Source organism: Rhinatrema bivittatum, chromosome 2 (genome assembly GCF_901001135.1).
Source record: "Rhinatrema bivittatum chromosome 2, aRhiBiv1.1, whole genome shotgun sequence".
Lineage (NCBI taxonomy): Eukaryota > Metazoa > Chordata > Amphibia > Gymnophiona > Rhinatrematidae > Rhinatrema > Rhinatrema bivittatum.
Window position 1 is genome coordinate 594,538,738 of NC_042616.1, and position 18,368 is coordinate 594,557,105.

At 43.4% G+C, this 18,368-nt stretch overlaps 1 protein-coding gene across 2 annotated transcripts in view; it reads left to right on the top strand.

The window, feature by feature from the left end:
- Window positions 1–15,954, top strand: part of THOC1 (THO complex 1) — a 191,480-nt gene extending 175,526 nt beyond the window's left edge. Inside the window, exons 19-20 of one of the 2 annotated variants that reach the window (XR_003854773.1) lie at window positions 13,465–13,540; window positions 15,540–15,676. Coding sequence is in view for 1 of the 2 variants with exons in the window: in XM_029591099.1 (XP_029446959.1) it covers window positions 13,465–13,540; window positions 15,540–15,832 (369 nt within the window). In the remaining variant the exon portion in view is untranslated. Of the gene's footprint in view, window positions 1–13,464; window positions 13,541–15,539 lie in introns of both variants that reach the window. The other variant, XM_029591099.1, reaches the window with a different exon arrangement.
- The last annotated feature ends 2,414 nt before the right edge of the window (window positions 15,955–18,368 follow it).

Here is an 18,368-nt window from a genome sequence, read left to right on the forward strand (position 1 = left end):
TGGCCAACTGCATCGCCTTCTGCTATGCACAGGCAAGGCTACAGCTTGATGGCCCTATTCGGGCTCATTTCGTCCGAGCCATGTCAGTTTCGGTAGCACACCTACGAGCAGTTCTTATACAAGAAATCTGCGGAGCGGCAACCTGGAGTTCAATCCATACCTTTGCCTCTCATTACTGCTTAGTCAAGGACGGGCGGCAGGACCCCCGTTTTAGGCAGTCTGTCCTACAGAACCTTTCCATAACCAAACTCACCCTCTTGAGTGACTGCCTGCTCCTCTGGTCTTCGCAGCTGCAGTTGTTCACATTTGCACCCATTTTTGCTGCTTATAGTCGAAGAGGCCTGAAACTATTTATTCGCCCAGTTGTGAGGGCTACAGTTCTGCTTATCCTTTGAGAAAGCAGGGTTGCTTACCTGTAACAGGTGTTCTCCAAGGACAGCAGGATGCTAGTCCTCACAGAACCTGCCCGCCTCCCTGTAGACTTGGGGTCTTTTTTTTTTAAGCAGGATTTTTTTGGATGTTCATTGTCTCACTCACTCTTTGTTATAAGATTGAAAAGGGACCCCACTTGGACGCGTGGTTAGCAGCATGCTGGGCATGCTCATTGTGCCAGTCAAAGTTTCTAGAAACTTTGACAAGCTTTCTGTGCCAGGCTCCATCCAATGGTGTCACCCTGTTGTGAGGACTAACATCCTACTGTCCTTGGAGAGCACCTGTTACAGGTAAACAACTCTGCTTTCTCTGGCTCCAGCAAATGCTAGGACTCATGGATGGGTGCAGAAGGATTTCTAAGACTTCAATATCACTGCTAAGGGCCAGGCCCCCTGGTTCATCCAGGAGAGCGAGCCCACTGTTGAGGTTCCCAGAGGGGTCATTGTAGAGGCTGGGGGTGGGGGAGCACATTTCTGGAGAGAAAAAAATGTGGGAGTTTCAAATTCAGTTGAGCCTTTTCAGCTTTTAAGTGCTGTGGAGAGGATTCCCCAGCCTGCCCTTCTCCTTTCCTAACTTGGTCTGCAGCTTTAAGAGAAAAAAAGGGAGGGGTAAGGAGTGTTATTTTCAGCTCCCGAGCAAGGTCTTCTATGCAGGAACCTCAGGTTAGTGACAAACTGGATACCACATGGTAAGTGTGCTGCACTGGAGAGCGTTTGCAGGCAACGTCTGACTTGTAAGTGTGCTGGGAGGGGATAGGGCCTAATGGAAAAAGCAGATTGTAACTGCTGCTATGGCTCATATGGCAGCAGGAGGTCAGCATCTGCTACAGGGCCCTTATGCACATTTGTATCCATGCAGGGGAAAGTCCAGGTATTTTTGTTCCCAATAGCATCCAGTTCTCTTCCATCTGACCAGAGATCCACCAAGGAAACATAGAAACGACGGCAGAAGACCAAACGGCCCATCCAGTCTGCCCAGCAAGCTTCGCACTTTTTTTTTTTCTCATACTTATCTGTTACTCTTGGCTCTTAGTAACCTTTTGGTTCTATTTCCCTTCCACCCTTACCATTAATGTAGAGAGCAGTGTTAGAGCTGCATCTAAGTGAAATATCTAGCTTAATTAGTTAGGGGTAATAACCGCCGCAATAAGCAAGCTACACCCATACTTATTTGTTTACCCAGACTATGTAATACAGTCCTTGTTGGTTGTTGTCTGTATATAGATCCACTTTTCTTCATTTCCCCCTGCCGTTGAAGCAGAGAGTTATGCTGGATATGCATTGAAAGTGAAGTATCAGTCTTATTTGGTTTGGGGTAGTAACCGCCGTAGCAAGCAAGCTACTCCCCGCTTTTTGTGAATGCAAATCCTTTTTTCCACATTTGCTCTTGCCATTGAAGCTTAGAGCAGTGTTGGAGTCGCATTAACCATGTGTATGTTTATTGAATAAGGGCACCATCTCCAGGCGGTAGCCGTATTATCTCCAGGTAGTAGCCGTCATTCCCGCGAGCCACCCACTCTTCATTCACGTCCTTTAGACTTTATGGATCCACAGTGTTTATCCCACGTCCCTTTGAAACCTTCAGTACAGTCTACTGAGGAAGCCTCCAGCACATCTTTTGGTGGGAGTATTTGCCATCTTAAATCAGCTTTCTGTGGATTTGTCAGCTCTGTAGCAGCTGCATTGATGCTCTGATGGGGTTTTTGGGGATTCCCCAGCTCTATCCATTGTGGAGAAACCTCACAATTGAGTTGCAATGAGCCAGCCTAATGTAGATGGGGATTTCTCACTGAACTTTTTTTCTACATCATAAGTTGTCGTCTTTGTTCCAGTTTGTGGGTTCTGTTCTTTCCAAGCAATCTAAGGAAATAGCAGATCCAACTTTTTGCTGTTACAGAGAAGTCCCAGGGGGACCCTGAGGGTCAGGTCTCCTTGAGGTGTCTGTGCAGAGGAAGGTGAGAGGTCATTTTGGACAGGAAGGGATGATGCTGTGATTCAATTATTTTGCAGCGACAAAATTATGGCTCTCATGGATAAGGATTTCTCTTTTTCAGGATAGCAGATCTTAAAGTGGAGGAGCCTATGATTTGGGACACCATTATTAAACTGAGCCACAGAACCTAATGAGCTTTCCCTTTCCACTCTGATGTGGAGAAGATGGTGCTGACTGAGTGGGAGGCCCCTGAGCAGTCTCAAGGGGTTGAAGAATCTTAAACTGTACCCGCTTTCTTCGGATGTTGTAGAGCATGTATTTGTTGCCTTAGATAGAGGCTGTAGTCGGTGGTTGCCACAGTATCAGAGAATAGAGCTTCTGTTGAAACTTGTTTATTTCTGTGGCTCTGGTGGTCCAGACTTCCATGCATAGAGGTTTTGTGATCAGCACTCTTGCGCTGGATTCAGCAGCTCCCAGAGAGTAAAGAGGTGGCTAAAATGTAATCTGCAACAGCCTTCTTGGCTGATGCCTTCTATGAACATCCTCTAAATCAGTGGCTTCTTGGCCAGGAGGTTTCTTTGGCTTTGTAACTGGTCTGTAGAGTCCTGGTTCACGTGTCAGCTAGGAAAGCTCCTTTCTGGAACAGCTGGTTAAGAACCTGGGGAATCCAAAACCCCAGAAGTTCCCTGACGATAAGCTCTAATTGGTCTTCCAGTCTAATAGAGGTTGCGGTCAATTTTATGACTCTAGACAGTATAAGCTGGGTATAGTTGGCCTCCTATCCTTTTTGGAGTTTGCAGAGTTCAAAGGGGGGAAACGTCAGCCTTTTCATAGCTTTCGAAAGCAGAGAGTAAACTCACCCCCCACTTCAGGAGCTGGTCTTTCTTCTCAGTGAAGCTCGGTGGGTCCACTCTTTTTATGCCAGTAGGTCACGTGCAGTGATTTTACCAGGAGTAGACTTTAATTATTTCAGCTCACTGAATATTAGAGATGATCTATCTTGATTACGCTCTAGTATTGCATACGCCCATTCCCAACACTTTTTTAGTTTCTCCTTATGCCTCTCCCACCAAGCAAAAGGCTGTGCACGATACCCTCATACAACTTCAGCTGTTATACTGTGGTTCCAGTTCCATTGGAGGAGAGGGGTCTCGGCCAGTAATCAATTTATTTCATGATTCGCAAGAAAGACTACACTACACTTGATCTTAGCCAAAAGGCCGAGAAGCAAAAGGCCCATTCTCGATCTCAAGGCAGTAAACAATATCAGCATCTCTCATTTTAGAATGGAAATTCTTTCCTTTGCATGTTATGGTGGTGAGAGAGGGTGAATCTTTTCCTCCCTGGATCTGTTGTAGCTTACTTCCATATTCTTATTAGGCGGGAAGATCAGAGGTATCTGTTTTTGTATTCTTCTGGACACTGCCCTTTAGTCTATTGATGGATCCGTGAACTTTCACTAAGATACTGGTGGTAGAAAGGGACTTTTTATGACTAGATAGGGTCTTAGTTCATCCCTACCTGGATGATTGGTTGATCAGAGCAAACGTTTTCAGGAGGGGGGGTTCAAGGGTCCACCAGAATAGGTCAAGTTCTAGAAAACTTGGGTTGGATAGTCAATTTTACAAAGAGCAATCTTTCTGCTTCTCAGTCTCTCGAGTACTTGGGTGTGTGCTTCAACACCAGTTAGCTTGTGAATATCCAATGTTGGAAAAGGTGTACTTCAGCAAATACAGAAATTCATTACACTGGCAAGTCAGAGAGCCTGGGACTATCTACAGCTACTGTGATCCATGATGGCTGCTCTGGATCTAGGGCCAGAGCTCACATGAGACCCCTGCAATTTTCACACTCTTTATCAGGGGTCACCTCCCTCCCAATGTTACAAGCTAGTCTCCATCTATGGGTGTTTGTGAAGGTCAGTTTTCCGTGGTGAATGATACCTTGACGTGATGTGAGGGGGTCATCTGTCGACCCCTTAATGGGCTCCCAGTGGACAGACTTGCATCCATCATGACCAGAATCCACAGTTTAGATCAGATGGCTCAGGAACTCACCACAGGAGGTGTCTTCTTCTATTAGGGTGGCCCTTAGTTGTATATGATTTTGTGAACTGAAATATTTTTCATATTCCAACCCCCAAAATTGTTCCACTCTGTGTAAAATTTCAGCTCAATCAGAAATTAAAATGGCCCCCAAAGGCCCTGAAGTTTCAGACTTTAACAAAATAGATTTTTATATTAAACTGTTTTTTGCCTGTACAAATCTTGAGAAAATGTTTGATTGTGATTTACTCTACCTTCTGTGTCAACATCACATCTTCGAATTAGTCTTGAGAAGTAATTTGGATGCAGTAATGGGTGCAACTTCTGGACAGATGTGAATTTGTTTATAAGATTTAGGGAAACCTGGTCTGTCATAAACGACAAAAAATACTGTAGTGGGGTAGAAGATGTCACCGAAGATGGTTGTCAGTATGCTGGAATTTCTACAAGAACAATTACATCATAAACAACATAGAGATGATTACCTCAGATTATTAGAATCAGTGGTACTCCCCCAAAAGAAGTCTCATTTTGCGTTCCTAGAGCGGTGAGCCACGCTCGGTAGATGGCAAAGGCTATTTATGCCTTTAAAATCTATTTATTCCAAGATCAATTTAAACTGACACAAAAAGAGAGTGATTCAATCAGAAGCACATGCATTTTTCTTATCAGACTCTAATTACGAGCCTGGTTCCTAGTACCACTGGCTCTGAAAACTCCATACCTAGATTACAAGTTTTTACTGAAATTAATAGAGTATAGGGATGTAGATCCAGAAATTAGTAGTGCTGCACTGAAAAATTTCCCAAAACATTTATGGTATCTATCACCAGAAACTGTGGCATTCGCATTCTTTGAAGTTTCACTAGACATTAAGCAAAAAATGGCTACTATAATGATTACAGAAGAAAGCGATGCAGAAAATCAAATAAAATTATATTGTTAGTAGTGAAGACCTCAATCGTTTAAAAGAAAAACACTTCTTTGATTTTATTTCCACAGAATCGAAGATGTGCTTCTCAAGATTTTCAATAAACATAAATTTTCTAAAAAACTGCCCATCTACTTGGAAAGATGTCAACTTCCAACGAGGGTTGGAAACATTGAAAAGCATTGTAATAGTTAACGACATGGCTGAGAGAGGAGTGAAGCTAATCCAAGAATATCAGAACATTCTGACCAAGAACGAAAAAGAAAAGCAATACATTGTGCAGATCATTAGTAAACACAGAAAAAAAAATACCCAGATGCTACCAAAACTGGCCTAATGAAGCAGTAAAATCTGGTATCTTATTATTTTGGTTTCCATTTTAGATGTTATTTTGCAATGTATTTTTCTTTTGGTTTCGATATTTTGCTCAATATCTTGGCTAACTTTAATTTCATGTAAATAACTGTATGAAGAAAATAGTTAAATAAAATTCTTTCGATTATGCTTGACTATAATTTTCCCAAACAACATTTGAAAATGAAATACAAAAGTTTTAAATAAGAAATACAAATTTTCGGTGAAATTTGAAACTTTAAGGCCTTTAGGGGCCACCTTAAAATAGCTCAATTGAGCTGAAATTTGGCAAGGAGCACTTTTTCATATATTGTAGCAAGATTAGGGGTTTGGGAGCAAAGAATTTCAAAGGTTGGAAAATAAGGGCCACCCTATTGTTCCAACAACTGACTGGAAACCAGGGCAATGTGGTTGGATCTCTGACCGCTTTGCCCTTGAGCAAAGAAAGAAAATAAGAGTTCTATCTGACAATGCGACCACAGTAGCATATGTGAACAGACAGGATGGCACCAGAACTCTGGGTGTATCGGAAGAGATAAATCTTCTGTTTCATTGGGCAGAGGAGAGTCTGGAGCTCTTATTGGCAGCTCACATTGTGAAGCAGGAGAATGTTCAAGTGGCTACCTGAGCAGAAATCTTCTGGATCTAAGAAAATGAGAGCTGAGTTGTCACCTTTCACTGTGTGGTTCGCAGGTGGGGGTTACCTCAAAAAGATCTGATGGCGACACAAAAATGCCAAGGTCTGTCTGTCTTCAGTCAGCACAGTGTTTGGTGCTGAGGGCACAGACTCTCTGGTTCAGCTTTGACCAAAGGAAATTTTGTCTTCCCCTTGTGGCCACTGATCAGTAGAGTGTTGTGCCAGATTGATGCCAAAAAGCAGTCATTTGATTTTAATAGCACGTATTGGCCTCAGAGACCATGGTATGCAGATGAGATTTTGGATTGATCTTTCTCTGCTTGTGCTGGGTGACCAGGACTCTTGGTGCAAGGACCAATCATCATGGAAGATCCTTCTCTGTTCTCTCTTGCAGCTTGGCTCTTGAAAAGTTTTGCTTAGGAAGGAAAGGCTACTCTCCCTCCCCTCCCCCAACCCCTGTAATTTCCCCCTTGTTTGAAGGCTCATAAGTCTATTTTGGCCAACATCTGGGTTTGGTGCATGTTTATGGCATTTTGCAGGAATCTGTCAACTTCTCTTTGGCACTCTGATTTACCTTTCTGCATGTGAGTCTGGGCTCGAATTATTTGAAGGTTCAAGATGTAGTGATTTCCTATTACAAAGTTCAGAGGGTTTTGGTGGTGGCCCATCCTGATGTGGTCAGTTTTCTCTGAGGAGTTGATGTTGCAGCTCGCTATCAGGCCTTTGGTGCGTGAGTGGATCTCAGTTTTAAAGGCATTAGTTGCTTCTCCCTTTGAGCCCCTGAAACAGGTTTCTTTGAAAGAACTCTCCTTGAAAACAATATTTCTTATAGCAATTTGTTCTGCTCACAGTGTCTTGGAGATTCTGGCTTTGGCTTGTAGAGACCATTTCTTGTTTATAGCTTCTGATTTGGTGTCTTCCTGAATTGTCCCTTCCTTTCTGCCAAAGGTAGTGTTAGGCCAGTTCAAAAGAGGATCTGCCAAGGCATTTTCTAAAGAAGAGTGCCAAGGTGTTAACAGGTCTCTGTTTCTGGACATTTGCTGGGTCCTCATCCACTACTTGGAGGTGACCAATTCTTTCTGTAAGTCTGACAGACTGTGTTTGGAGGTCTGCTTAAAGGCGAGGCAGCCTCTAAAGGTATTCTAACCTGATGAATCACACTGTTTCTTCAGTGTATCTGCATAGGGGTTGGCAGGCTCCTGAGATTATTCACACCCATTCTACAAGGGCACAGTCTTCTACTTAGAAGCAGTTGTGATAGCTCCAAAGGACATTTACAGGATAACTATTTGATCATCCTTACATTCCTTGATGAAGCTTTACTGTCTAAATGTTTTTGTAAAAAGGGAACACAACTTAATGGAGCTGGGTCCTCAAAGTGGCCCTTACTCACTCCCATCCCTTAATAACTGGGCTTAGGTACTTCCCACCTGTTTGGACTGGACTGGTATAGCAGGACAAAATGGAAGGAGAAATTTTCTTCCCTGTTAATCTTATCTGCTACTCTAGTCCAGGATCCTCTCGGGAACTTGGGCTGCTGTTTTTGTGGTTCCACTATATGTGTGTATATTTTTCTGAAGACCAAGTTCCCTCTTTACCTGTTCTTTTTCTCAGCCTGTCCTAATCATGTTACCTTTTCTTCTGTGGTTCTTGGACAGAAGGGTAGGCTTCGGGGTTATTTCTCTCTAAACAGAAGGACAAAGTCTTTTTCCAAACGGGAACGATCTCTTCTTCCTATCCGGATTACAGCCAATGCTAAGCTTATGACTTTAACTGTATTATCGCTGTCTCTGTCAAAAAAAAAAAATTACCAGTGTTGATGGACCATCTTTCGGAAGTTAAACCGGACATTTGTGGAATAAGAGACATGGCTTAAAGCCACTGATTCTGTATTAGTGAACCAATTATCACATGATTCATGACATTTTTGCTATTCCAAGGCCCAAGAATAAAAGAGTGGCTTAATGCTTTTAGTTAATAAGAATTTACATGTTATCCATCAAAACATTAGTATATCTCCTCACTATGAAATAGCTGTCTTCAAGTCAAAAATTATTCAAATCTATTTAGTTTATATGCCACCTGGTCTCCTAGAACATAATTGTTGTCCATTAGTGGAATTAATATCCACAACTACTGATCCTAATATCCCCACCATTGTATTTGGAGACTTTAATTTACACATAGACGAGTTACCCATGACCCCTACTTGTGATTTATTGTTATCCAGCCTGGAGGGTCTAGGCTTCTCTCAGAAGATAAAAACTGCCACACTCAAAGCTGGTCATTCGTTAGACCTTTTATTTATTAATGATGCCTTTGATATGAAATATTCACCTAGTTGTGCACCAGTACCCTGGTCTGACCATTATTTAATAACTGCTACACTATGCTTTAAAATACCTCCGGTTCAAAGATTTACTTCCAAGATAGAAATTGAAGTAAAAAAAAACCTTGTAGTATAGATAATTTGATCACAACATTCCCAGAAGCTCTCACTCATTTAGATACTTCTTCTGCAGCAAATTCCTGGGAAGAGATTACCTCAGGCTTTTCTAAAACTCTCTGCCCAACTATCAAGAAATGGATTACCCCATTTGCAAAACACAAAAGGGTAGATTTAAAAAATTGCGCGATTGCGTACTTTTGTTCGCACACCAGGCGCAAACAAAAGTACGCTGGATTTTATAAGATACGCGCGTAGCCGCGCTATCTTATAAAATCCAGGGTCGGCGCGCGCAACGGGGTGCACATTTGTGCAACCTGCGCATGCTGCCTGTTCCCTCCGAGGCCGCTCCGATTTCGGAGCGGCCTCGGAGGGAACTTTCCTTCGCCCTCCCCCCACCTTCCCCTACCAAACCCACCCCCCCGGCCCTATCTAAACCCCCCCCCTTACCTTTATTCCACAATTTATGCCTGCGAAAAGCAAACGTAAATCTGTGCGCGCCGGCCGGCTGCCCCGCTCCGTGTTCCGGTCCCGGGGGCTGGTCCGGAGGCCGCGGCCATGACCCCGGAACGCCCCCGGGCCAAAACCATGCCCGCGTCGCCGCCCCCAAAATGCCGCGTCACGCCCCCGAAAAGCCACGTCATTCTGCCACGCCCCCGACACGCCCCTCCCACCCCTTTAAAAAAAACCCGGGACTTGCGCGCGTCCTGGGGCTCTGCGCGCGCTGGCGGCCTATGCAAAATAGGCATGCCGGCGCGCGCGTAAATCCGGCCAGATTTACGCGCGCAGGGCATTTAAAATCCGCCTCAAACTTCCTTGGTTCACCGACCATTTAAAAACTCTTAAACAAGTTGACTTGAAAGATCCTGGCGTAAACATCGAAATCCCAGTGCCCTGACGCAATATAGAATAGCACTACATAAGTATAGATCCGCCATTAATAGTACTAAGCGCAACTTTTCCGCTGAAAAAATCCATAAATTTCAATTTAACCCGAAAGTTTTATTCGCATATGTTGCAGATCTTACCAAGTCAAAACAACCCTCACAATCTTTGGAAAATTGTAAAGATAAAGCCGATAAATTTGCTAATTTTTTTAAGGAAAAGATTTCTATTTTAAATAAGATAGCTGCAATACCTAAACAAGTGATCTCGCTTCCCATAAATCCGTCTGTCAGTTGGTTCTCTTTCGAAACTGTTTCATCTCTTGAAATTGTAAATCGGGAATCCATCCACAAGACAGGATTCCAGTAAAAGCTCTCCAGGTTATTCCAGATATAGTTGCTCGCCCTTTAGCTGACATTGTCAGTAACTCTTTGGAAGAAGGCATATTTCCAGATTCTTTAAAATGTGTGGTCATTAAACCATTATTTTAAAAACCTCAGTTAAATCCAGAGGACATTGCGAATTTTCGGCCCATATCAACTCTCCCTTTTTTAGCTAAATTAATAGAGAAAGTTGTAAACATACAATTAATGGAGTATTTAGAAACCAATCAGTTACTCGTCCCGTCCCAATTCATGTTTCAGAAACATCATAACACCGAAACTCTCCTTATGTCTTTGCTAGACACTATTAAGAGAGCTTGATCACGATAATTCCTATCTTTTAATTCTGCTTGATATTACCGCCGCATTTGATACTATCAATTACGAGTCAATGATACAGACGTCAAGAAATTGGCCTTAAGGATTCTACTTTAGCCTGGTTCAAAACTTTTTTTCAAAGTCAAACTAGGGTCCGCGGAGTCAGTTAAAATTCCAATCAACTCTGGTGTCCCTCAGGGTTCGTCCCTTTCCCCAACCTTGTTCAACACTTACATGGCTCAACTTTGTAAATTGTTGACAGGCTTGGGGTTATTCCATTATATTTATGCGGACGATGTCCAGATTCTCTTACCAATAAAAGATTCCATACAGAATACCCTAAAAATTTGGGAAATTTATTTCAGCTCTATTAAGCAACTCCTGACTCAAATGTCCTTAGCTGTTAATGACTCTAAAACTGAAATTCTGATCATAAGCAATAAAATCACTGAAAAAATTGAATTCACTATCTCTTCATGTCTTCCTTCCTGTCGAATTAACTATGAAGCCAGAGATTTAGGCTGTATCTTAGACAGTGAGCTCAATCTCAGAGCTTTTATAAGAGCCACAGTCAAAGATGGCTTTTATAAACTTCAAATATTGAAGAAATTGAAACCCCTTCTTCATATGAACGATTTTCGGACGGTACTGCAGGTCTTAATATTGTCAAAACTTGACTATTGTATTGCACTCCTTCTAGGATTGCCATCAATAGCCACCCGCCCATTACAACTTCTGCAAAACGCAGTGGCACGCCTTCTCACCAACTCAAGGAAGTTCGATCATATTGGGGTAGATTTTGAAAAAGTACGCTGGATTTTAGAAGATACGCGCGTAGCTTCTAAAATCCTGGATCGGCGTGCGCAAGGCTGCCGATTTTGAGCAGCCGGCGCGCGCCAAGCCGCGCAGCCTGCCTCTGTTCCCTCCGAGGCCGCTCCGAAATCGGATCGGCCTCGGAGGGAACGCTCTTTCGCCCTCCCCTCACCTTCCCCTCCCTTCCTCTACCTAACCCACCCCCTACCTTTATCCATGGATTTACGCCTCCTGAGACCGCCCCCAACACGCCCCCTTCCGAAAACCCCGGGACCTACGTGCGTCCCGGGGTTCTGCGCGCGCCTATCGAAAATAGGCGCGCCGGCGCGCAAGGCCCTGCTCACGTAAATCCGGGCGGATTTATGCGAGCAAGGCTTTGAAAATCCGCCCGATTACCCCTGTACTGGCAGAGTTACATTGTTTGCCAATTCATGCCCGAATCCATTGTAAGTGTTTGTCATTAATTCAGAAAACGGTTCATGGAGAAAACACTGGTTAAATGCATCCTTACAAATACATACACCTGGTCGTAATCTAAAATTTTTAGGCAAGGCTTTTCTTTCCATACCCTCTCCAAAATCTGCTCATCTGAACTCAGTGAGAGAGAGAGCCCTTTCACTGGCTGGTCCAAAACTTTGGAACTCACTTCCACTAGATATCCGACAAGAAACAAATATACATTCTTTAAAAAAAAATGCTAAAAACATGGTTATTTGAGCAATCCATTCCCCAACTGATTAATCCTCTGAATTGCTGACTCTCCCATTATTTATTTGGTTTTAGTTTTGATAAAAAGTTAGTATTTTTAGTTACTGGTCTTGCGCAGGTTTTATAAACACGTTTGTATTTTATTATTTTGTAATTTAGTTCAGTTAATTTTACATTTAATTCAGATTTTTACTGAGCTTATTCTATTTTTTTATTTTTTCTTAAGTTTTTATATTTTATAGTTAATTTTATATTGTTAAGATTTATTTGTTGTATTGGACTAGGATTAAGACTTGGTCCCATTATATTGTGATCCAGCATGAAGTGATAAACAAATGTTCGGTATATAAAAATGTTAAATAAAATAAATATTTGAATTACTCTAGTTTTGGGCAGTGTTTTGTCATAGTATGCTAAGTTCCTCTGTGCTGTACCACTTCTCCATAGTGGTGGTGATTTCATGGAGAGAGTCTGTGTGCTCTGCCTCCATCTGCTGGTAGGAGGACATAACCCACCTGTTTATTCTGGACTGGACTAGTATAACTGGATTCATGGAAAGAAAATGAACAGATAGAAATTTCTCCTTTATGCCTGCTTGTTGATGGAGAAGGAAGGTTTGCTTAGCTATAAATAGGGTTTGCAGTAGACAACATGATGCATTAATTATGCTTAATACCTGCCTGCCTCCCTGGAAAAGCTGACTACTTCAATAAAGCTTAAGCTCTGTAAGAAACAGAGGACTCACAAGCCACACGTGTGTGGGAACTCAAGCTCCATGCTCAGCTGAGTTTTTACTGAACCCTAAGAGTTGGGTCTGTGTAGGTACTGGCAGATGTCACTGAGCGTAATGGCTAATTCATTCTGCTGTCTTTGGAGAACCCTGTACCAATCTCCTATGTCCTTATACCTAATCCAAGAGTGTTGTGTATCATCCCACAGTACCACTGACACTAGTAAAGTCAAACAAGTCTTTATAAAATGTTTTGATGCTGGGAGAGGAGCCCTGTGTACAGAGAAGGGCGACCAAAATGATAAAAAGAATATGGAACAGCTCCCCTTTGCGGAAAGAGGTTAGGACTTTTCAGCTTGGAGAAGAGATGGCTGAGGGAGGGATATGGTAGAGGTGTTTAAAATCATGAGAGGTCTAGAACAGGTAAATGTGAATCGGTTGTTTATTCTTTCAGAAGGACTAGGGGGCACTCCATAAAGCTAGCATGTAGCACATTTAAAACTAATCTGAGAGAGTTCTTTTTCACTCAACGCACAATTAAACTCTGGAATTTGTTGCCAGGGGATTTGGTTAGTGCAGTTAGTGTAGCTGGGTTTAAAAAAGGATTGGATAAGTTCTTGCAGGAGAAGTCCATTACCTGCTATTAATTAAGTTGACTTAGAAAATAGCCACTGCTATTACTAGCAACAGTAACATGGAATAGACTTAGTTTTTGGGTACTTGCCAGGTTCTTATGGCCTGGATTGGCCACTATTGGAAACAGGATGCTGGGCTTGATAGACCCTTGGTCTGACCCAGTATGGCATGTTCTTATGTCAATTACACTTATATCTATGTTTCTCTATTTTAGCCACCTTCTGAAGAGATAAAAACAGGTGAAGATGATGAGGAAGATAATGATGCTTTGTTGAAGGAGAACAGTGAAAGTAAGTAGTCATTTGTTCTGTTGATCTGTACTGTAAGTTTTTTGTCTTGTTTTTTTTAAACTGGACTTTTTGCTGTTGGTTCTTCTTATCCCTATCCTGTACATTTTAATGGAGACATACTGAAGTGTCCCTTATGCCTTCTATGTTATGTTGTCTTCTGAAAAACAGATCTTAAATGTGTTCCTTCCAGCTTGCTTTTCGTGTAACTGAGTTACTACTGAAGCTGGAAATAGTCATAGGGATGAACTTTGCAAGATTACTTGTAAAATACTGTCCCATTTTCATTTTGGAATGGGTTCTAAAAATATATATATATTGTATTCAGGGCGGATTACAAATCTTTAAACGTCCATAAAATTTTCAACAATAAAAAAAACCAAATACATTAGTAAAATGCCTCAGCAAAAAAAGTACAGCTTTCAATTTCTTGTGAAATACTTTCACATCTGTCTCCCATGAATTTCAGTTGAAAGGCTGTTCCAGAGGACTCTAGTTTGAGTAATCATGAGTTTATAATCGTTTAAAGAAGGGCAGCATTTAGTACCTTGTGAATGCATTGTTCTCCCAGGAATGTACTTAAATAATTTACCTTCCAAAGAGCAGGGGTTCTCCCTATAAAGCAGCTTATGAATAAGAATTAACACCTTAAGCTTTATTCACCAATTTATGGGTAACCTGTGTAACTCCTTCAGGATTGGGCTTATGTGAGCATTGAGGAGTATGTTAAACACGCCACAGTATTTTGAAGTAGCTGAATGGACCCGATCACATTTTGAGGAAGCAGGCACAACAGTTTGTTACAATAATCAAGCTGTCCATGAAACGTTGCTTGCAAACACGGTCCTGAAGGAGTGCATGGACAACAGCTTTTTTAAAAGATGTAAAAGCTTCAAAGTGTTTCAGATGACTGCTCTCATGGTTAAATGGTGAGGTGAAAGAAGCAATTAAAGTCAAAAGGACATCTTTTAGAAAACTTAAAGCAGACCCAAATGAGGGAAATTAGAAAGCTCATAAGAACTGGCAAGTTAGATGTAAAACAGTAGTAAGATGAGCCAAGAGAATTTGAGAAGCTTGCCAGAGGTAAAAACTAATTAAAAAACAAAACAAAAAAAAACTTTTATTGTCCTCCTTGATTGTTGTTCCCTGTCTTGTTTCTTCTTGATTCTGTATATACATAAGTGTATATGCAGGGCATGTCTGTACCTGCTATGATTTATTGTGTAATGGTATAAAATATTTTTTAAATAAGATAATGCAGGAAGCCTGTTAGGAAGTCAGTTGGATGCTGGAGGACCAAGGGGTAAAAATGGTGCTCTGGAGCGATGGGGGTCTTAGCAGAAAAACTAAATGAATTCTTTGCTTTGGTCTATACTGAGGAGGGTGGTGGGGAGATCCCATACTGGAAGTGTTCTTATAAAGAAAGGTTAAACAGGTTAGGGCTCTCCAGTTTGGGGGAAAAAGGCAATTGAGAGGGATCTAATAGGTTTATAAAATCATGAGGGGCATGGAATAGGTAAGTAGAGAACAGTTTAACCTTTCAAATAGTCTTAATACTAGAGGGCTTTTCCATGAAACTAATAGGTGACAGATTTAAAACAAATTGAAAAACAAAACACTTTATCCACACTCAATGCACATGCAAGCTGTGGATCTTGTTGCCTGAGGATGTGATGAAGGCATCTAGCATAATTGGGTTTAAAAGGGGTTTGGACAAGATCCTGGAGGAAAGGTCCATAAACCATGATTAGCCAAGTAAAGTTGGAAAAGCTATCACTTAGCCTTGGGAGAGAGCAACAAGAAATGAATCTACTGTTTGTGATCTGCTGTGTAAACTGTGATTCAGAGTGCCCACTGTCAGACAGGATGTGGGGCTGGATGGACTCAGCATAGCATATCATGTTCTTCTTCATGAGAGAGAGCATAGATCTTTATCGCAGTGGATGGCAGTTCTATACGATTTTTATGAAAGTCTCTTTCTTTTTTTTTTCTTTATGTAAAGGCCCAGATGTACAACACCAACATCCTGTGACTGGAGAGCAGATTGAATCATTTGCAAATAAACTAAAGGAAGACTGGAAAATTCTGGCCCCTTATTTGAAGATGAAGGACTTGGACATCCAAGAGATTGAGTCAGACAGTGAAGATGTGAAAATGAGGGCCAAACTGCTGCTTGTTGCCTGGCAGGACAGGGAGGGACCAAATGCAACTCCAGACAATCTGACTGCGGCATTAAATAATGCTCGATTAAGTGATCTTGCAGAAAGCTTGACAAATGAGACAGAAAACAATTAACTTCTTTCTGATGAATGTTTAAAAATAAATGGGAGAGGGATTTTCTTTTTGTTAGATGGCATTTGTATACCAGATTTAGTTTACGTAGGCGTTATAAAAATAAACTTTTTTTGTAAATATCATTTGTTATGCACTTTTTTGCTACAGGAAAAAAAATGGTTTGAGCACAAGCCTCACCTATGGCAAAATACTTTCTCCTAGAACAAGCTGGATGGTAGTCCTCACATTTGGGTGACATCATCTGATGAAGCCAGGCATGGAAAACTTTTGTCAAAGTTTCTAGTAACTTTGGTCAGCATCCTGAGCATGCCCAGCCTGCTGCTATCCGTGTCTACGCTAGGTCCCCCTTCAGTCTCTTCTTTTCCGCAGTGCAGTTGCCTCTGTTTGTAGAGCTCCACTTTTTTTCAAATTTTCTCTCGATTCCTTCAAGTTTTTGCCCTACTCTTCAGGTCTCCCTTCACAGATGGTGCCCTCCCAGTACCATAGGTTATTTTTCGATTCTTACTCGATCGTGCGGTCAATTCCTGACTCCCCACCTCCTGGTGCTTGTCAGCCAACAACCGCATGCCAGGGTTTTTTCTCATGGTGTCAACCGGTTTTTGTTGGTGCCCTCAGTGCCCATGGACTATGTCCATCACAGACACACATGGGGTTTCCATTCTCTGCCTGGGGGCCTCACACAATGTCTGTGGCTGTCATCTGTGTAACCAGATGACACCCAAGGGGCGTCATGCGCAACTCGACAAAATGGAGAAACTTTTTGAGAACCCAAAATCCTCCACCTCTGCGTCTGTTTCCTCCATGCCCAAGGATCATGGGGAGCCTGCAATGCCTCCGTTCCCCTCCATCAGTCCTGACCAATCAAGACTTCCAGGAGGAATTGGACCGGAGGGTGCTCAAAGTGCTACAGGCCACTGGCCCCCATGCTGGTGCCCGAGCCTCCACCATCAATGCTGGCACCCTTGCTAGAGCGTCTGGATGTCATGTCATTCTTGGCACCCTACCAATGCAACCTGTGCCCGAGGCGCCATCAATGCCCCTCCGGCCACAGATGTCCTCAACCGGACAATCCTGGGTCCTCCAAGGAGGATGAAGCCTCCGGAACCGGGCACCCTCACCCACTGTTCCCCAAGCCGCTAGTGGGCCCTTCCGGCTTACCATGGCTGATGACCCCCTCGATGCCAGGGGATCCATCAGAGCCGTTGGTGTCCCTCACGGCCCTCGCACTCAACGTCCTGGCCCAAGTGAGTAGGAGGGTACCTTTTGACCTTTTGGGTGATGACTCCACAGATGAGTACTCTGACAACCCGCTCTCGGAGTCTTTGCCCCCAGAGGAGCAGCACCAGTCACTGCCGGAGGACCTGTCGTTTGTGGGATTTGTTAGGGCTATGGCTGAGGCCATCCCCTCTCAGCTACTTATGGAGGAGGATGCACGCCATAAGATACTGGATGTTCTCCAGTTCATTGATGCTCTGAAAGAGATTTCAGCAGTTCCTATCCACCACATTTTTAAGGAACTCCTCCTGCACTTGTGGGAGCACACCATTTCCGTCTCCCCAGTAAACAGGCCGATACCACCTACTTGGTGCAGCAAGCCCTGGGGTTCGAAAGGAGGCAGCTCCCCCACCAGTCGGTGGTAATGGAGTCCGCCCTTAAGAAGGCCCGGCGCTCCCACACCCATGCCTCCGCTCCTCCAGAAATTGACGCCATAGGGAGAAAGATCTTCCAAGGCACAATGCTGGTCACTCGCATAGCGGCTTACCAACTTTACATGACTCAATATAACCCCAGTCTCTGGAGGAGAGTCCAAGGTTTTGCCAAGGGACTCTCCCAGCAACAGCAGGAAGCATTTGCTGCCATTGCCTCGCTGGGTCTGGAAACAGGAAAACACGAGGTGCACTCCACCTATAATGTTTTTGAAATGGCAGCCCGCTTAGCTGCCGTAGGCATCGGTGCCAGATGGATGGCTTGGCTCAGGGCCTCAGACCTTCGGCCAGAGGTACAGGATAGGCTCGCTGATCTCCACTGTGCAGGTGAGAACCTGTTTGGGGACAAAGTCTGGGACACGATGGCGCAGCTGAAGGACTATCATGACACTCTCTAACTGCTGTCTGCTAGCCCCTCAGAGGAGCCATCCTCGGCCAGAAAATCCTCCAGGCCAGGCTCTCGTAAAAGCCCTTCTACCAGCAACTGAAGTATTACCCTCTGGCAGCTTGGACTTACATGCCCCGGACCAGTTCTAGGGGTCCCCCCCTGCCAGCGGGCCACATACACCAACTAGCCCCCCAGCAAACCCTGGCCACAGACTTTTGACTGGCGGAGAGGGAGCAAAAGTCGGTTGGCAGTTCCTCTGGCACCCGATCCACCAGTCTGTGGCAGGCTTCTCAGCTTTGCCAGGCGCTGGGAGGAGATCACGTCGGACCACTGGATCCTTTCCATCATACGCCAGGGGTACCATCTGCACTTTAGCCAGCTCCCAGAGACCTCTCCCCCATGTCCATCATGGGGTTCATCTGCCCACTTGGTCGTTCTTCAA